The following is a 17,991-nucleotide window of genomic DNA, read 5'->3' as shown; positions in this document are numbered from 1 at the left end:
TTTTGTAAATATGCTGTAGTTCGTTGACACAGAACACCCTCTAGCCAGCTGTGTGTACCCTGTTACCAGAACCTTTACGTGCAGGAGACTTTTGTGTCTATCTGTTGTTTCTGTTTCGTTGTTCCTCTGAAACTCTTTCACGGTGGAAATTCTGTGTTCATTGCACAATTTTTCACTCAGTTGATCAGTTTTGGGGAGATTGTGTATCGGAATGCTTTGGGGGCACATCTATGATGTTTCTAGAGCATATTTAATTGGAAGATAGATATCAGCCCATTCAATTGGGTAGATAAGATATTTCCTCCAGTACAGTTTTTTAATGCATAGGCTGAGCCCTCAGTCATTTAGGTTGTAAGACAAATGCACACACACACACACACACACACACACACACACACACCAGCCGTGAACACTCCAAGTAGATATCATGGGAAAGTGAGGAAATGCTGGACATTATAGGAAACACCAGTACTTCAAGAAAATGTCCTAATTCCTGATTGACAAACAGTGACCTAGAAGTGTTTGCTGCTTTTGTGCTGTAGAGCCACATGCGACCAATCTCGGTGTCACCAAAATCCCCTTGTCTTCCATGTGTGACACCCAGTCTTGAAGTGTCAGGCGAGAGGCATCTATTTTCTAACTTTTTCTTGTTCGGGAGAGTGCCTGCACTTACCTATCTTGACCTCCTGTTCTCTGCTGATCCTGGAGGTACTTTATTAAAAGGTCTAGCTGAGAACACTATGCACTCTGTGAAGGCTGGCCACGGGCTAGTGAATGAATTCCCTTCTCCTCAGAGTGAGTGAGAGACCTTGAATGTCCGCGTACCCTACTTGGCCTGATAAGGGCATAGAAACCCTGTGGCCATGGCAATGCCAGCTACTGGCAAGTTCAGCCCGACTAGAGTTTTCCAGCCATTTGCCAGCCAGTGGCCACTCCCCGGGTGTCCTCATATATCAACGTGTCTCAAAGATGAGATTTTTCAGTTTCTAGGACAATTGACTAAGGAGCAGGTGGACAGAAATGAAGCCTATTCCTCAGGAAAACCCAAGTCTATGTTTTAAACATAAAGCGTTGGCCCATGAAATAGAAGCGTGCTACTTTCTCACTGACCACTGAACATTGCATTCTTCTGAATGTTGCAAGGGTATCTTGCCATTTCTTTTGTGCCTTTTTGAATCTCAAACCTTTATTTTACTCTGAAAATCAGATAATACAGAAAGCTGTGATAGCTGCTGCGTCCGTGGTGGTAGCTGCCACTGCAGAGCCCACAAAACTAGAAACAATGCTGGGAGCTCAAGAAGAAATTGCCACACATGATCAAATGCACGTAACTCAGGAAAAGGTGATGATTTCCTGCTGCTGTGCAATTCACTCTTCATCGTGTCATTTGCAAGCTGCCTACACATTCATCATGGGTCTCACTCATCACTTTTTCACCTCTTCTTTTTATAACTCAAATAGAAAACTCCCTCAAAATCTCTCACGAACCCTTTGCCACCTCTCCAGCTTTCACTGCCACTTTTCATTCCTAACTTTCAAACTTTCTTTGGATTGTTACTAACGTGGTATCATACTTCACTTTAATATCTTCCTATTGCAGTAGACTCCAGTTGTCGAGTCAATTGATAAAATGCAAAAGTATTTGTTGATTATGGCTGTGCTGGAATTTCCCATGGATTATAATAATAATGTGAGAAAGAGAAGTGCATCCTTTATTCTTATGTGGCTGATTCCACATTTTTCTCTTAGATTGCACTGATTCTGATACTGTTAACAATGAAACAGTACAGACGATCAAAGCAACTCATATGATATGTTTAAGTGTGATTAAAGTGTCCATGAACAGAAAGAAATTTGCTTCCTTTCTCAGTTTTGACTTAAGTTTCTTTTATTGGAGGCTGTATGAAATTTAATGACCATTTTCTCACCTTTCTTTTTATCATATGACCAGATGATGAAAGAAACTAGAAAAACAGTGGTCCCTAAAGTCATAGTTGCCACTCCCAAAGTCAAAGAACAAGATTTAGTATCAAGAACTAGAGAAGGCATCACTACCAAAAGAGAGCAAGTTCAAATAACTCAGGAAAAGGTGAATACACATATTTGAGATGTGAAAGTTCATCTTTTTTTTTTCGAAAGTTCATCTTTAAACTAATTTCTAGTAAACCATTAACTATGATGTGCTATGAATTATTAGTCTGTATTTTCCTTTTTGAATCCCAGACTAAAACGAAAATGGTGAATGTGTGACTGCTTACCATTAATTTTATCTCCACATTTGATTTTCATCCATCTGTAATGTTTGTGATTCATTTTAGCCCACCATTATTCTTTGCATGAAGATGAGCTTTGTTAGCCTGATTTTTAAAAAGTAATACATGGAATCATCTGGAGTTTTTTTTTTTTCTTTCTTTCTTTTTTTAAGTTAACCTTTCTAAGTTTTGTAATTCCCACTCAGTATATGCCGACAGTGCCAAGTAACTTCTTTTGTATAGTTAACCCGGAATAACTTCATCCTGCATCCATACTAGGAGGGTGGGAGGGGTTATGCCATGTGTGTAAAGCCCTGTGCAACTTCAACTTTGATTTTACTGTAATAATCAGATGAGAAAGGAAGCTGAGAAAACTGCCTTGTCTACAATAGCAGTTGCTACTGCTAAAGCCCAAGAACAAGAAACAATATTGAGAACTAGAGAAGGAATGGCTACTAGACAAGAACAAATTCAAGTTACTCATGGAAAGGTGATGCTCGCTATTCCAAGTGTGCAGTCCCCCTCTTGTATAATACATTAATCCCAATCTCAGAATTTCTTATGTATGAGACACTATTAACCTCATTTCTTTTTTAGATGATTAAATGATTAGAAACTAAAAAACCAAGTATTATTGTTAATATAACTACATGTGCCTCTCCCCACTGATTTCTTCACTATTTTCCTTTTTAAAAAAAATTATTAACATCTAGAAGTTCTCTGGGAGTTGATGATTGAAATTGCATGCAGGCTGATTTTAAGATATTCCATAAAGATTCAAGAAAAAAAGTAAAAGTAAATGATGAATCTTACTGTCACAATGATGTATGCTTTGAGGGGTCATAAATTTAATATGTTACATCACAAAGTGTGGACTTATTTCAGGAAATTACTCATAATTCTTTTCAAGTGAAAGTTTATCTTTCTTTTGTTCATTCTATAAAAACTAAATGAGAAAATTACAGTGCCCGCCATAATAACTTCTGCTACAGCTACACAAGGAGCAGTATTAAAATCTAGAGAAGAAACCACCCAACCAGGATATACATAAGCCATGAAAAAGTTTATTTGTAGCATCTGCTTATAGTTATGAAATCTCCATGGTTTAACCAACTTACTGTGACTCTGTTATTTACCCCAAATAAGCTATTAACCTAATTTTATTCCTTACTGTCAATAGAGTATTTGGAAATTAGCAACTAAATTTCTTTAGCGTCGTGGCTGAGTCCTGTCTGTATTTTTCTTAGTGTTGTTTTCTATCTCTGCATCTTTGGGTTTTTTTCCTAAGGCGGGATTTAAGATCAACTTTCTAAGCCTTTACGCAAGTCTGATATTGAATGGCACATCAGCCTTTCTGAAATCTCTTTGGTGACAGAAATTCCAACATGTACCATACTTCATCAGTGATTATATTTAAATGGTTGCTGTGTGTTCTGAATCACATCAGTTTGACTGTCTTATTTTTGTTGTTAAAAATTAGCTAAGAATGGAAGCTGAGAAAATATCTGCACCCAAAGTAGTAGTTACCACCGCAAAATCTACTGACCTAGCCATACTGCCAAGGACTAGAGAAGAACTTGCTATTAAGCAGGAACAGATCCATCTTTCTCATGAGGAGATGAAAACTGATGCCGTGAAGGTGAAAAGCATGGCTTCATCCCATTTCATCATCAGCACCCATAACTTTTTATCCAGCATGAGTCATTGTGCTCTAGAGTTCCATGTAATTGTGGAAGTAGACAACAAGCATTAGCGATGAGACCCCATCCAACTCCTCCAGTGCAACTGTTAGTGTTTCTAGTCATGAAAAGCCAGATTAAATAACCCTCTCGTTTGCATCTCCTAAATTAATTCTCAGCATTTAACTGGTCTGAATTGGGTTCTCCTTCTCCAATTCTTCTTCCTGCTGATCCAGGTTCTAAAACTGAGAGATGTGAATCCACTAAGAAATAAAAAAATAAAAAATGGTGCCAGCCAAGAGGACGTACCTGTGGCTGTCCACCAAATGGCATATGGATAGGAACTTAATATGTATTAACTCAGGAAAAAATACATAGATGCTTCTTCAGTTTGAAATATTCTACCCATGATTAAAATACTTTTTTTTACATAAGTTCTAAATTAAGAACAAGATTTGTATATTTGTACATTTTAGTTGGCAACTAATTTCTGTGGGCCTAGGTTTTCTCATTGTTAAGGTAAATAAAACTTAAAGCTCAACCTGCTTAACTCACAGGCTGGTTGAAAGATTCAAATGAGATATAATGTCATACAATCATTCTACAAGCAAAGTAATATGTATTAATATACATATGCACATATATGTATATATATAGAAAGAGAGAGAACTGGTATATCAGCCTTTACATATATATTAAAAGTCTATGTATACTTAATTCATATTATTTGGCTTGTTGAATGATTGCATTTACATTACATCTCATTTGAATCTTTGGTCTACATTAAATACATATAGTATGCATTAAACATATATATTTGTGTTATCTGTAAAGATGGGTAACATTTTAAAATATCTGTAAAATTCAAATCAACTAATAGCCTATATGTTTTTAAAAAAGAAAAACAGATGAACAAACTTAATTAAGCCTCATGTATATTTTATAGTTTCTTCTAAGATGAATGGTAAAGTGAAATCGGCATTTGCAATCCCTCAAGGAAGATTAGATTGTTTGTGGCTTACTGGAAGGAAGCACTGAATTGAAGCCCAATTTCATCTCAGAAAAAACCCTCATTCGTATCTTAAATGATTCAGAGGACAATTTTAACAGATATATAGGTAGCATCCTTGAAAGGCATTTCAGATATGATCTAGGTTCCATTCACAGCAGCAGAAGAGAAAACTGGGCATTAATAAAATATTCCAGCATTACTTTTAAAGAGCACCGATGGACATGGTGATGTGATTTTTTAGGATGTGCTATTTCCAAGTCTTGCATAGACTCATAATTTGGAAGCCACATCAGCTAGTTTGCTTTCTTTAAAAGAGAAACACCTTTGCAGACTGTGTTTTCATTTATGTTAATCAGATTCATGGAAATGAGAAAACAACATTTCTGCTTTTTCCTTTGCTTTACCTCCCAGTAATAACGAAAGTAAATTGAACTTCGCTGTGGAAGGTTGTTCTCTTGACTCCAAATATGATTAACACTTTCATTTTAATCAGAATCTCTTCATTCAGGTTTTGTAAGAAAGATACTTTCTAATAGATTAAAAATTCTTATCCCTAGATAATCATAAAATTAATATGCTCACTATGATTTCATGAGCTTCCACATTATCTCAGATTTGCATGTAACTGTACAACTCTGTAGCAGCTGATTTTTCTGGATAGGTCTAGGATGGTTTTGAGTATATTTTTTATCATTGCTGTCATTGCAGCAACACTAGACTAAGTGATTGACAGGATAATAAAAATAATCAATGAAGATAAACAGCCCCAGGGTTCTGATTTCCCGAGTGCTAATTAACTGCCTCGACAAAATCCTAGAAAAACTCAAAATCTCCTTCCTATTTTATGTATGTACTGTGTTGTCCCATGTGGTGTGTGTGTGTGTGATTTAATGTCTAGTCTAATTAAGCAGGTATATAGAGAGTGTATCTAACTAGCTGTCCATTACATTATAATCATCAATGAAATATTGAGTTCCTAAATGCGTCTTGTGAGCCACATTTCTGGAGACATTAACAGAGCCATATAACACGGGTGCCATCTGCCTACGACACCTTTAGGCATTTGTCTGTTCTTGGTGACTATCCGCGGAGGAGATGTCTCAGCTTGACTTTGACATTGCTGTGTGTTAATTCTGGAAACCTTATCTCCAGGTGGACGTTGGGAAAAAGGCAGAAGCTGTAGCAACAGTTGTCGCTGCAGTAGACCAGGCCCGTGTCAGAGAGCCCAGGGAGCCCGGGCCTCCTAGAGAATCATACGCTCAGCAGACCACTTTGGAGTATGGCTACAAGGAGCACATTTCTGCCACAAAGGTAGCTGAGCATCCCCAGCGTCCAGCCTCAGAACCCCACGTTGTCCCTAAAGCAGTCAAGCCTAGAGTGATCCAGGCTCCTTCTGAGACTCATATCACAACTACTGATCAAATGGGAATGCACATTTCATCACAGGTGGGTCTCTACCCGCTGGATTTCACCCTATCCATGGGGCAAACAAGCTTAGCTGTTGGCGGTCATCCAGTGAACAGTGGCATCACTGAGTCTCTTTTCATTGCAGATCAAGAAAACTACAGATATAACAACTGAAAGATTAGTCCATGTGGATAAACGCCCCCGCACAGCAAGCCCTCACTTTACTGTTTCAAAAATTTCCGTCCCTAAGACAGAACATGGATATGAGGTAAGCAGTTAAAGAGCCTGACAAAGAGACATCTGGCTCGAAGAAAATAAGTACCTAATGTGTGGTGTACACAGTGTCTTCGGTGTAGGCCAGTGTGGGCCTCTCTCTGGTGATGTCTGTTCGCATTCAGGGTGGACTCTGAAGCCCCAGGAGTCTGGCTTCTGAAATTTGCCCAGCAGGCTAGTGGTTGTCGTACACCTCTGAGAAGACACAGCTCCATACAGCTTTCTCTCTGTTTCACATTTTGTAAAAAGATGGTGTATTGCACGGTTTAGTTTTCCTTCTGCTGTGAGACTTTTCAGGCTGTGACTATGTATCAATGATAAGTCAGACATGGAAAAATCATATAACGATATACTCAGTACAACAAGGTGGAGAGATAGTACATGTGGTAGTTGGGTTGGATGGTGGAGTCACACAGGCTGGGTGAGTGTCCTAGCTCTGCCTCTTATTAGCTATGTGGTCAGGGGCAAGTTAATACATTAAACATTAGCAAGTTGACAGCACATAATAACCCTTCAGATTGGACGCTGTCCTTCTTATACACATCTAAGACAAAGAGTGCAAATCCTGTGTGCCTTCAAAGAAGTGAAAAGTACATTTAATACCTATATTTGGAATAGTCCCAAATTACGATTGAAATCGAATAACCATAGACAAAAAATAAATAAATAAATAACCATAGACAATGGCAGAATAAAAAGAGTGGGAAAGTCTTCAAAATATTTTTCTGAATGTCTCCATTTTTACCTTCCGCACAGATTTGAGGCTGAAACTTTACCACGCTATTTTTAAATAGTTCTTAGAAATTTCCCAAATGTTTTCATAATTTCTTGATTTTGAAATTCCCACAGTAGTTATTTTTCGGATGGTTAAGTGAAAAGTCATGACTGAGCTTTAGAAGACCCTGCATCCCTTTCTGATAAGGGCATAAAATAAGGAGCTCTAACTACAACTCTTGAAGACAGGCATTTTCAAATGCATTTTGCAAAAAAAAAAAAAAAAGTCTTTTGCAAACTGGTGGGAATGACCGTGAACTTTGTGAGTGGTTTGTCTCTAACGGACTCTTCCCTAATCCTGAGAGTGGTAGTGAGGGCCTAGGAGGACAGACCATCTAGAAACAGACTCAGACCCACCACGGAGCGAATGATGGTGGGGGCGCTTCTGAAGCCTGACCCAGACTGCCTCGTTTGCATTCAGGCATCGATAGCCGGTAGTGCTATCGCCACGTTACAGAAAGAGTTGTCAGCAGCATCTTCTGCTCAGAAGATCACCAAGTCGGTGAAGGCACCTACGGTGAAGCCTGCTGAGGCTCGAGTGAGAGCAGAAGCCACCCCTTCCCCGCAGTTCCCCTTCGCCGACACGCCGGACACTTACAAGAGCCAAGCTGGCATTGAAGTGAAAAAGGAGGTGGGGGTGAGCATCACCGGTGCCACCGTCCATGAAGAGCGCTTCACAGTACGCCGCGAGCACGAAGCCAAGGTCAGTCACCGCATGGCTCGTTGTTCCTTGATGCATTGCTGTCGAGCGGGCCCGGCCCACGGCCGCTTTCTGCCACAGACGTGCTCGGCCGGGCCTCCTGCCTCTCCTTTACCACGTTCAGACTTCATTCTTTTGAGTCTGGCGGGGATCAGAGCTCTTTTTCCTCGAGTTATTTTTGTAATGTTGCATGTGCTACGAGTTGATGAGATTGCCCCTCACTCCACGGGCATTTCGTAACGTCCTCTGTAAACCCTGCAGGTAACAGAAACGGCGAGAGTACCTGCGCCCGTTGAAATCCCGGTTACTCCACCAACCTTGGTCTCGGTGAGTAACGAAGTTGCCGCCTGTCTGGTCACGTAGCTTTAATGTACGCAAGGATCAGTGTCTCGAATGGCCTCAGTGGGTTCACAAATGCTGGTTGTAGGACAATACACTAACTGGCGAGGAAAAGGGGAACTGTGTGTGGCGACCGTCAGTGGACTTAAGGAGTTTCGATGAGGTTTAAGGCCTTATTGGGAGAGTGATGGAGCTCTAACGACCAATCTAACCCTCTTTGATAGCTTAGCCTTAGCTTCAGAGAAAAGCATTCAGACAGAAGGCGATAAGCATATGGAAGGTGATAAGGACCTCAGCAGGGGAAGGAGAGAGCACTTCTACTTGGGAATAACAGGGAAAGCTTTTGTATTTTATTCATTTATTCATTTATTCATTCATTTATTCATTCATGAGAGACACACACACATACAGGCAGAGGGAGAGGCAGGCTCCATGCAGGGAGCCCGATGTGGGGCTCTGTCCCAGGTCTCCAGGATCACGCCCTGGGCTGAAGGCGGCGCTAAATCACTGAGCCACCCGGGCTGCCCCAAGGGAAAGCTTTGTTGAAGTGGCAACATTTGCTTCTGAGCCTTCAAGTTCTGTTAGGGTTTAACTATGTGACAATAGGTACAAAGTTGCCCCATCATATGGTGTTAATACGGTTCTGCCTTAGGAACTTGGAAGCCTTTGACATTTATTTCGACTTAGGAATATTCAATTTCCAAGGAGTCCCTTTACTAATATTTCTAGAGTCTTGACCTTTAAAAGGATATTTCATGGCCATAAGAATGTGCAAATTCAAACCCCTCTGCTTCTCAAAACCCATAGAGATGATTAATGGCTATCCACATTTTATCTGTATTTCCTTTTTCTTCTCTCTTCAGGGCTTAAAAAATGTGACTGTTATAGAAGGTGAATCCGTCACCTTGGAGTGCCACATCTCTGGATACCCATCCCCCAAAGTGACATGGTACAGAGAAGACTACCAAATAGAAAGTTCCATTGATTTCCAGATAACCTTCCAGAGTGGAATTGCTCGTCTTATGATTCGCGAAGCCTTCGCGGAAGACAGTGGACGATTTACCTGCAGTGCTGTGAACGAGGCTGGGACCGTCAGCACATCCTGCTATCTAGCTGTGCAAGGTTGGTGGCCACACTCCCAACTGCCCTTGTGTACGTGCCATCGCTCTCAGCTGACACTTCCTTGCACGGGACGGTTTCTGCGCACCTTGTAACGGTGGCGCCTTTGGGAAGTGGGGGGAGACTAGGGGGCCAACTTAACTATCGTGCTAAGCAGAGGTCACTAACAAAATGGACTAAATGCCTGACTTAGATGAGAAACTTGTTTGTTCTTCTAGCATCAGAAGAATTTGAAAAGGAAACAACCGTGACTGAGAAATTGACCACCGAAGAGAAACGGTAAAACATTCTTTGGCTTTTGTTCTAGTACAGTTTTGAATTTTTTTTCCTGTCCCGTTGGCAGATTGCAACCCCAGAAGCTAATATGAAGGGAATTCTTTTTCCAGCTTTGTAGAGTCAAGAGATGTGGTAATGACGGATACTAGCATCACAGAGGAACAAGCAGAGCCCGGAGAACCTGCCGCTCCTTTCTTTATTACAAAACCAGTGGTCCAGAAACTGGTGGAAGGTGGGAGCATTGTGTTTGAATGTCAAGTTGGAGGCAATCCAAAGCCCCACGTCTACTGGAAAAAATCTGGTGTCCCTCTAACCACGGGATACAGGTATTTTGATGGCCGACTGGCAGTTCTTGTGATTTGTATGATATGTATATGAAGCCTACAGAGAAATAGGCTTAACCCCCAACCCCCAATGTAAGCGCCCTCATTATGGAAACTTCAGAGGATATTTTGAGGGATTTTTACATTTTTGCACAAAGTCTTACTGAGAAACAAAGCTATGTGCTAAAAATGGATAAAGATATACTGTTTTCTGGATTCTAGTTTGATTCGTGTATAGTGCTGGTGAAATAGAGAAAATGTGGATGTTTACGCACATGTGTTCTAGAAAGTACCCAAGACAGCGTTCAATAAAAATGTATAATAATTAAGTCACTAAAAGATAAAAGAATAAGAGTCCTGTAGTGAAGAAGGAAGTGAGTTATGTATGAACATCTATGCTAATAAATTTGCTATAATTGGATGTAAAATTTAGCTTTGAATTTTCTGCAACTTAATAACAAATCAAAAACTGTAGCTGTTCTATCTTAGTAAGAAAAAAAATATAGCATACCAGAGGCTTACTATTGAAGTGTTTAAAGGAACTTATTATTTTGATTATTCATTTGATCTTCACATGGGAGCAAAATAATGAACAAAGAGGAATATCCAAGTGTTTAACTGACCTCATCATTTGCTAACATTAAGCACCAAAGCCCTTCCCATATGGCTGATTCTAGTAGCATTATATTCATTTTTTAATTTCAAAGAATATATGAACCTTATTTACAATGAAAATTTTAAGTTGTTTCACCCTCATTACTCATGTCTGTGCATTTTCCTCAATTATCAGCAATCTTATTTTCTATATGGAGCTTAGTCACATATTTAAGATCATTGAATTTCATACCACGGATCGAAATGAGGGTTATTCACACAGCGTTATTTGTGACTGAATTTTATGTATGTTCATTTCTAGATACAAAGTGAGTTACAACAAGCAAACTGGGGAGTGCAGACTGGTGATTTCGATGACTTTTGCCGATGATGCTGGAGAATATACTATTGTTATTCGTAATAAGCATGGCGAGACTTCTGCATCTGCCTCCCTGCTTGAAGAAGGTAAATGCAGCCCTGAGTAGTTTCTGTGGGCCTGATAGGAATGAAATATGGAGAAGTAGCAGTGCTGTGTGTTTGTCAAAAGGCCTGTTAAAATATCCCCGTTCTGATCCTGGCTCTGTCTCACGTCGCTGCCCCCTTTTGGCCTTCACTGTAAGGGAAATGTTTTAGACCACATGGCCTCAAAAGCCATACTGGTGCTAAACTTCAAGATTCTAGCCCTTACTTTCTCTCTGGCGCAGGCATGTTTTGAAGACGCAGGGATTCCAAATCCAGTTGCCTTCAAGATCCAGGCAGATAGTGTTAGTGAGTGCAATGAAGACAGTGGCAAACTGGAAACTATGAAGGGTCTAGTAGCTCCCTACCTCCACTGTGTTGTTGCCAGGCACACACATGCCAGGCTCAATGTTTCTAGAGTTTCTGATATTTTTAAAGGAAACCTGGCTCAGTTGTTTGAGGATCCGACTTTTGATTTTGGCTCAGGTCACAATCTCAGGATTGTGAGATCAAGCCCCACATCAGGCTCTATGCTCAGTGAAGGGTCTGCCTGAAGTTCTTTCCCTTTCCTTGTGCCCCTCCCCTGCTCATGCATGCAGGCACTCTCTCTCTCTTTGAAATAAATAAGTAAATCTTTGAAAACACACACACACACAAAGAGGGGCCCCTGAGTGGCTCAGTCAGTTAAGTGTCTGCCTTTGGCTCAGGTCATGACCCCAGGGTCCTAAGATCGAGCCCCATGTCATGCTCCCTGCTCAGCAGGGGAGTCTGCTTCTCCTTCTCCCTGCTCATGTGTGCTCTCTCTCATGAGCTCACTCTCTCTCAAATAAATAAAATCTTAAAAAGAAAAAGAAAACCTGGAAATCAAGACTGGTCGGTATTCAAGGTAATATGACAAAAAGTTATAATGGCATTCAGGCCAAACAAAATATATCTGTGGGTCACATTTAATTTTGCTTAATTGTTCACATTTACAGCGGACATCCCATGTTCTGTCTCATTTGATCTGCATAAGACCCGCTTGAGAAAGTTAGGATATTCTCCTCATTTAGCAGATAGAACACTCAAGACCCAGGAAGATTAATGAGTTGCCAAAAACCACACAGCAAATTAGGAAGACTACCAGGATAGATCCTAAAGAACTGACTGCTAATAAAGGGTTTTTTTTTAATACAATAGTAGTGCTACTTTGACTTGTTAATGAAAATTTGGTTTTGAAATTCAATCTAACGTAGGTTGAGCACTTTAATAAGTGCATGTGGAAAATCCAGCTTTTGGTTATCAATTTTCCCTAGTGTTGGGTTTGCTTGAATGAAGCAGCATGAACACTTATTCATAAGAACATTAAAATTAACTCATATTCTTAAGACAAATGAGCAAAATGGGAGAGAGAGAGACAGAGAGAGAGAGAGAGAGAAGAGAACACACTAAAAAACAGACTCTTAACTATAGAGAACAAACAGAAAGTTACCAGAAGGGAAGTGGGCAGGAGGATGGGTGAAATAGGTGATGGGAATTAAGGGATCCACTTGTGATGAGCACCAGGTGATGTATGGAAGTGTTGAATCACTGTACTGCACGCCTGAAACTCCTATTACACTGTATATTAACTAACTGGAATTTAAATGAAAACTTAAAAAAAAAAAACTAACTGGTGTTCCTAACTCCTAGCTGAATATGAGTCACTGATGAAGTCCCAGCAAGAAATGCTTTACCAGACACAAATGACTGCATTTGTGCAAGAACCCAAAGTTGGAGAAATGGCACCTGGATTTTTATACTCTGATTATGAAAAAGAGTATGAAAAGGAACAGGCCTTAATTAGGAAAAAAATGGCCAAAGATACTGTAATGGTCAGAACTTTTGTAGAAGAACAGGTGAGTAGAAGAATGACCAAGTAATTCAGTTCATAAATTATACTTACCGTCCACAATGCCCCTCTTTTTAATATTTTCATTTTCCAGGAATGGGGTCAAGGTTAGACTACAATTAGTGTGTCCAAGTTCAATGCTGATGAGTTTCCTTAATCTTCATGAAATGTTGCACAATGTGGCTTTAGAAACAGGGATTCCATATATGTAGAAAAAGACAAATATTAGGATGACCAAATTCACTATTGCCCAGATCCTTTCATCTGTAGGATGTGAACATCCCAAATGTAACCTGTGCCCTGAGAATATCTTTGTCCCAAGATTCCCCAACATGAACTGGGAAAAATGATGATAATGTAGATTAAAAAACAAAAGAGTGACTCATCTAATTCTCTCTAAAAACCAGAACCAGGAAAACACACACACACACACACACACACACAAAAGCAAAACCAAAAAGCCTTCTAGAATTTTCTCCCAGTCAAAAACCATAACCAGTCCTTATCTTTGAAACTAATAGTCCTAAAGATTATTTTTGTCAGTCAGGATATATATTTTTTAACCAACTGTCATTTTTTTTTACTATATAGGAATTCCATATTTCTTCCTTTGAAGAGAGGCTTATCAAAGAAATTGAATACAGAATAATAAAGACTACCTTAGAAGAACTTCTTGAAGAAGATGGAGAAGAAAAGATGGCAGTTGACATTTCTGAATCTGAAGCTATTGAAGCAGGATTTGACTTAAGAATCAAGAATTATAGAATTCTTGAGGGGATGGGTGTCACTTTTCATTGCAAGATGTCTGGATATCCATTACCCAAGGTAAAATATAAACGTCATACCTCACACTACAATAAAATACAGATTGGTTACAATAACAATTTGATCTAATTTTTTCAACTATACATGATATTATTTGCAGATTGCATGGTACAAAGATGGCAAGCGCATCAAGCATGGAGAGAGATACCAAATGGAATTCCTGCAAGATGGCAGAGCTAGTCTGCGCATACCAGTTGTTCTTCCAGAAGATGAAGGCATCTATACTGCATTTGCCAGCAATATGAAAGGAAATGCAATTTGCTCAGGGAAATTGTATGTAGAGCCTGCTGCGCCTCTTGGTGCTCCGACTTACATACCCACACCAGAGCCAGTGAGCAGAATCAGGTAATACTTAGAATAATTTGGGTTAAGATTTAAATTGTTTAAAACCCCAAATATCCCAGTAGCAAATTGCTATTGTGTCAGAGATAATAAATAATAATAATAATAATAATAATAATAATAATAATAAGGCTCAGAAAGCACAGAAATTTGCCATTAGCAATACAGATGATTGCTATGTATTGTTATTTCTTGCCCCTGTGTAAGGTGAGCAAGGCATTTTCATTAGTGTAGCATGCTATCCATTTTGCCAGCACTGTAACTAATACTCTAAAAACTATATAGGTTGGGGCACCTGGGTGGCTCAGTCAATTTAGCGGCTGCCTTCAGCTCAGGTCATGGTCTCAGGGTTCTGGGATCCAGCCCCGAGTCAGGCTCTCTGCTCAGTAGGGAGTCTGCTTCTCCCTCTCTTCCCCTCGCTTATGCTCGTGTTCTCTCTTTCTCTCATAAACATATAAAATCTTTCATAAAAAAGAAAACTGTAAAGGTTTACTAAGCCCCTAATTTTATATAAGTTATCACTAATTTATACAACTCTGCAATGTAGGTATTAGTATTACTACTTTAGAAGTGGGAGCATTTGGTCTCTATGAGCCTATGAAAATTGTCTTACACTTGCCCTGTAAGTGGTGGTGCCAACACTTGAAATTCAATCCAAGCCAGTCTGACTGTGATGTGCAAGTAGGGTTTGGGTTTTCTTCAAATACAATTTCTACATTTTCCCTTCTCTAGGCTAAAAAATTCTATTTTTCTTTTTCTATAAATGTATTCACTGGCTTATTTAACCAACTGATATTTATTGAGATGTTTTGGCAGATGAATCCAAAGGGTTTGGTGACTAATTAAATGGGGGGGGAGGGGAAAAACTATGGAAGAATTGCTCCAAGATTTTAAGGCTGGGTACCTGGCTATGGTTGAAGAATTACTGACTGTAATTGAGGATCTATGAAAAACATAGATTTGGGGGCAATAATAATATATTCTGTTTTGGGTCCCAATGATTTTGAAGTGCCTTCCAAAATGGACATGAAGTCAATTCTAAAATAACGTTAAACAGGTTTGTTTTGCTGTGTTTTCTCTATGCCTCATGAAAATATTCTGTTTTGCCTTTGTTTTTCAGATCTATCTCTCCACGTTCAGTGAGTAGATCTCCTATACGCATGTCTCCTGCACGGATGTCCCCTGCAAGGATGTCCCCTGCACGGATGTCCCCTGCAAGGATGTCGCCTGGACGTAGGCTGGAGGAAACCGATGAGTCACAACTTGAGAGACTGTATAAGCCGGTCTTTGTGTTAAAGCCTGCTTCTTTCAAATGTTTAGAAGGGCAGACTGCCAGATTTGACTTAAAAGTTGTTGGTAGACCTATGCCAGAGACCTTCTGGTTTCATGATGGTAAGTATGATGAGTTTTTACTTGTAGATCATTAAATGCAAAATTAAGTTAGTAGATGTGTGCAACACTTTAAAAACAATTATTTTGATATGTGTTTTCCTTTTTACTTAATTTTTTACAGGCCAGCAAATTGTCAATGATTATACCCATAAAGTAGTCATTAAAGAAGATGGTACCCAATCGCTGATTATTGTCCCTGCAACGCCCAGTGATTCTGGGGAATGGACTGTGGTTGCCCAAAACAGGGCAGGCAAATCTTCAATTTCAGTGATTTTAACTGTGGAAGGTATTTGCTCTTAAAAAAAGAAACTACCTTATCACTTGGGCCATAAACAGGTATTTCAGTCCTACTTACTCTGTATCATAACCTTTCTCTTCCAGCTGTGGAACATCAGGTAAAACCGATGTTCGTAGAAAAGCTTAAAAATGTCAATATAAAGGAAGGTTCTCGACTTGAAATGAAGGTCAGAGCTACGGGTAATCCCAACCCTGATATTGTATGGCTGAAAAACAGTGACATCATTGTACCTCATAAATATCCCAAAATCAGGTGAGTTTACTTGAAAATAATAAAAACTAAGCTCATTATACAAATCCAATAGCCAAGGAAGCAATCACTACTTCTGTATTGATTTCCTTTTCACCTTTTGCAGAATTGAAGGCACCAAGGGAGAAGCCGCCCTTAAAATTGATTCCACCGTCAGCCAGGATTCGGCCTGGTATACTGCAACTGCCATTAATAAGGCTGGCCGAGACACCACGAGATGCAAAGTGAATGTTGAGGTCGAGTTTGCAGAGCCTGAACCCGAGAGAAAATTGATCATCCCACGAGGGACGTACAGAGCAAAGGAGATTGCAGCCCCAGAACTGGAGCCCCTCCATCTGCGATATGGTCAGGAGCAATGGGAAGAGGGTGACCTCTATGATAAAGAGAAACAACAAAAACCATTTTTCAAGAAAAAACTCACTTCCTTGAGACTCAAGCGCTTTGGGCCTGCCCACTTTGAGTGTAGGCTAACACCCATTGGTGACCCAACGATGGTGGTGGAATGGCTCCACGATGGAAAGCCACTTGAAGCAGCCAACAGGCTCCGTATGATCAATGAGTTTGGGTATTGCAGCCTTGATTATGGAGTTGCATATTCCAGAGACAGTGGTATCATTACCTGCAGAGCTACTAACAAATATGGAACGGATCACACATCTGCCACACTTATCGTTAAAGATGAAAAGAGTCTTGTGGAAGAATCTCAGTTGCCTGAGGGGAGGAAAGGCCTACAGAGAATTGAAGAATTAGAGAGGATGGCTCACGAAGGTGCGCTGACAGGTGTAACGACAGATCAGAAAGAGAAGCAAAAACCAGACATCGTCTTGTTCCCAGAGCCAGTAAGAGTACTGGAAGGGGAGACCGCTAGATTCCGATGCCGGGTGACAGGTTACCCTCAACCCAAAGTCAACTGGTACCTCAATGGACAGCTGATCCGCAAAAGCAAAAGGTTCAGAGTTCGCTACGATGGCATTCATTATTTGGACATTGTGGACTGCAAATCATACGATACGGGGGAAGTCAAGGTCACCGCCGAAAATCCCGAAGGTGTAATAGAGCATAAGGTGAAACTTGAGATCCAGCAGAGGGAAGATTTTAGGTCTGTTCTCAGGCGAGCCCCGGAACCAAAGCCCGAGTTCCACGTACACGAACCTGGAAAACTTCAGTTTGAAGTACAAAAAGTAGATAGGCCTGTTGATACCACCGAAGCCAAGGAAGCTGTGAAATTGAAAAGGGCTGAAAGAATTACCCACGAAAAAGTATCTGAAGAGTCAGAAGAGCTGCGCAGTAAGTTCAAGCGCAGAACCGAGGAGGGATATTATGAAGCCATCACTGCGGTGGAGCTCAAGTCTCGGAAGAAGGATGAGTCCTATGAAGAGCTCCTCAGGAAGACAAAAGATGAGCTTCTCCACTGGACCAAAGAATTAACTGAAGAGGAGAAGAAAGCCCTCATGGAAGAAGGCAAGATCACTATCCCGACATTTAAACCTGATAAAATTGAACTGAGTCCTAGCATGGAGGCACCGAAAATCTTTGAAAGAATCCAAAGCCAAACAGTGGGCCAAGGATCTGATGCACACTTCCGGGTCAGAGTGGTGGGGAAACCAGATCCTGAATGTGAATGGTACAAAAATGGTGTCAAGATCGAACGCTCTGACCGAATCTACTGGTACTGGCCTGAAGACAACGTTTGTGAACTGGTCATAAGAGATGTGACTCCTGAGGACTCGGCCAGCATCATGGTGAAAGCCATCAACATAGCTGGCGAAACCTCAAGCCATGCGTTCTTACTTGTCCAAGGTAATTTG

At 40.3% G+C, this 17,991-nt stretch overlaps 1 protein-coding gene across 1 annotated transcript in view; it reads left to right on the top strand.

Annotated features, from left to right (window-relative positions):
- The window catches only part of TTN (titin), a 274,428-nt gene that overhangs the window by 16,258 nt on the left and 240,179 nt on the right, over nt 1–17,991 (top strand). Inside the window, 18 exon segments of the mRNA XM_049106193.1 lie at nt 1,208–1,342; nt 1,952–2,089; nt 2,605–2,742; nt 6,096–6,389; nt 6,496–6,618; nt 7,819–8,100; nt 8,359–8,424; nt 9,300–9,558; nt 9,774–9,834; nt 9,942–10,157; nt 11,071–11,213; nt 12,879–13,084; nt 13,669–13,902; nt 14,003–14,247; nt 15,365–15,636; nt 15,758–15,922; nt 16,018–16,186; nt 16,290–17,983. Of these exon segments, the coding sequence (XP_048962150.1) occupies nt 1,208–1,342; nt 1,952–2,089; nt 2,605–2,742; nt 6,096–6,389; nt 6,496–6,618; nt 7,819–8,100; nt 8,359–8,424; nt 9,300–9,558; nt 9,774–9,834; nt 9,942–10,157; nt 11,071–11,213; nt 12,879–13,084; nt 13,669–13,902; nt 14,003–14,247; nt 15,365–15,636; nt 15,758–15,922; nt 16,018–16,186; nt 16,290–17,983 (4,840 nt within the window).

Source organism: Canis lupus, chromosome 36, assembly GCF_003254725.2.
Source record: "Canis lupus dingo isolate Sandy chromosome 36, ASM325472v2, whole genome shotgun sequence".
Lineage (NCBI taxonomy): Eukaryota > Metazoa > Chordata > Mammalia > Carnivora > Canidae > Canis > Canis lupus.
The sequence above is the reverse complement of the archived record's forward strand: the minus strand, read 5'-3'. Positions and strand labels throughout refer to the sequence as shown.